The 2,500-nt window shown below is 48.4% G+C and overlaps 1 protein-coding gene across 8 annotated transcripts in view; it reads left to right on the forward strand.

Annotated features, from left to right (window-relative positions):
- The window catches only part of sobpa (sine oculis binding protein homolog (Drosophila) a), a 36,030-nt gene that overhangs the window by 9,262 nt on the left and 24,268 nt on the right, over positions 1 to 2,500 (forward strand). For all 8 annotated transcript variants that reach the window (XM_076985606.1, XM_076985607.1, XM_076985611.1 and 5 more), the window contains 2 exons: positions 292 to 427; positions 1,727 to 1,921. In XM_076985606.1, the coding sequence (XP_076841721.1) occupies positions 292 to 427; positions 1,727 to 1,921 (331 nt within the window). The remainder of the gene's footprint in view (positions 1 to 291; positions 428 to 1,726; positions 1,922 to 2,500) is intronic.

Consider the following 2,500-nt stretch of genomic DNA (forward strand, 5'->3'; position numbering starts at 1 on the left):
GGTGTGTAGCTGTAACCTGTAGCTGTTAGGACGCTCTGTGCTGTTGTAGGCTATATGCTTGCGTTTTATAAAACCGCACAGTGGACATTCGTGAACTTGTAAGACAGCTGTGTATGCGCGTAGGCCGCCATGCCCGTGTTTGTGTGTGTTATTTATCACTCCAAAGCGTCACATGGCAGGAGCGTGTCCGGTGGTGAGGGGCACGGTGCACGGGACGTAGTGGGGTCAGAGGTGTCGGGTGCTGGTCAGATGGTCGTCAGAGCGATGCTACTGTTCGTTCCCGTCCCGCAGAGTTTCGCCGAGAACACGATGAACGAACTGCTCGGCTGGTACGGTTACGACAAGGTGGAGCTACGCGACTCGGACGACATCGAGATACGCAACTACCCGGACGGGGAGGTCCGTCAGCACATCTCCGTTCTCAAAGGTGGGTGGTCGCCTTCGCCTTGGACACCTGCTTTTAAAATGTCTATTATGCATGACGTTTCCAAACATAAGCACGTTGTTTTCTTCTCGAGTCTAAACCTTTAAGGAGCATCTACCCAGTTCATGAGTTAAAATAGTCTGGAAATCCAGATTAAACCCAGAGACTGGAAACCACAGCTGGTCGAGCATCGCCAAAGGTTGGCAGGATGCGACAGATTACGGCGTTCAGTCCCAGAAGTCACCGCATTGTCCCGCCGTGAGAGCCTTCGGTTCTTATCCCCGGTTTTAAGCCTCCGTTTTGCGAGATGCTCCCACTTAGCGCATTAGCGCGACTTAAGTTGTCAGCCATCTACAGCATCCCGGAGAGGTCGGGCACAATGAGGACGCTAATCCCCCACGCGCGCGCGCTCCCAGCGCGTGCCCCCGTCACACGCGCTCCCGCAGAAGGAGTTTTAGCGTTTAAAGAGCACCGTGCCGCAACGTCTCACTAACGCCTCGCCTTCCTGCCCCGAGACTGGCCTCGTAATTACGCTCCACACAAATCCGACTCCAGATTACGATATCCCGTTATTGTTGTCGGACGAAGCTGGAAGCGTGAAGATTAGGGACGAGACAATCAAAGTTAATTAACTCATTTAGAATTAACCCCTGTTGGTTCGTATGCACAGTTTTAATGATAAATGAGTTTGGGGGAATCTGCCCATGTCGTGCTTGGGCGTTTTCTCTTAGGCTGTCTCACTGGCTGCAGGTGTGGAGTGTGTGTGTGTGTGTGTGTGTGTGTGTGTGTGTGTGTGTGTGTGTGTGTGTGTGTGTGTGTGTGTGAACATGCATATGTAGTGAAGTTAATGTTGAGTTATATTAATGCTTGTTTAACCACTAACGCAGGATTTGGTTATGTGTTTGGTCTTGTGTTTTGGACTTCAAAAATTAGGCCATGCACAGAGCACAGCTGTGCAATGCAGAATACGCTGCCAAACTGTTTCAAATATGTTGCATTGTTTAAACAAAACCAAACAAAAACCCACAATGATGAATTAACACCCACAATGTTTTCATACGTCCAGACGTAATTAATGCAACAATGCATTCGTTAACTCAGCAATTATTATATCTTAACAACACAGATTTTCTGTAACGGTTCAAAATATGCCGAATGATTCATCAAAGTTGATATTTGATTGTGTTACATCTGTGTGGTGTTGTATCTGCGTAGTAAAATTCGGTATTGACGTAACATTTCAGCGCTCAGCGAGCTTTGGAGCTTTGGTCATCGGTGTTCATGTCTTCTCTCTTCTCCTAGAAAACTCTCTGCCAAAAGTGTCCACGGCCGAGAACAGCCGCTCCCCGCCACACGCCGTCCCCTCGGCCCGGAATGGTCTGGTCACAGAGCCGCTCGGCAACCCGTCCTCCTCCTCGACGACAGTTGTCAAGGAGCAGGGGGGCCTGCCAATCATAGTACCCTTGATCCCGCCTCCAGTCATCAAGCCACCAGCAGGTAAGATCTTAACTGAATCACAGACCTCTTTTGGGAACGCCAAGCCACCAACCTTTCAACCACTAATACACAGATTGAATCATAGGTTAGCAGCTGTAGATTAGTAGATTTATTGAATTTAAATGCAGGCAATTACACACAGAAGCACAGCCAAAAACGTAATCATTGGAATTACAACATAGTCATTTAACTAATATTGTTATTAAATTATTTAATATTTTTCTTAAACTCTATGCTGAGGCGAGACAAGAAGAGAGTTATTTCTCCTCCTGGGTCATTTCTTATGTGTGTCTCATGGAGCACGTGCACAGTCAGCATGAGACATAGGCCGAGTGCCACTTTGGCATCTTTAGTGTTAGCATGCACTCAGGTGTGAGACCCAGGTGAGACTCAGATGTGAGACCCAGGTGAGACGGGTGTGAGGTGTGAGCCTCATGTGAGACCCAAGAGTGACATACTGGTGTATTATGCCAGGTGTGAGACAGAGGTGTGAGATGCAGGTGTGGCATGCAGATAGAGTTGTGTGTGTGTGAGAGCTGTGTGTGTGAGAGAGCTGTGTGTGTGAGATCTAGGTGGGTG

This window comes from Brachyhypopomus gauderio, unplaced genomic scaffold (assembly GCF_052324685.1).
Source record: "Brachyhypopomus gauderio isolate BG-103 unplaced genomic scaffold, BGAUD_0.2 sc43, whole genome shotgun sequence".
Lineage (NCBI taxonomy): Eukaryota > Metazoa > Chordata > Actinopteri > Gymnotiformes > Hypopomidae > Brachyhypopomus > Brachyhypopomus gauderio.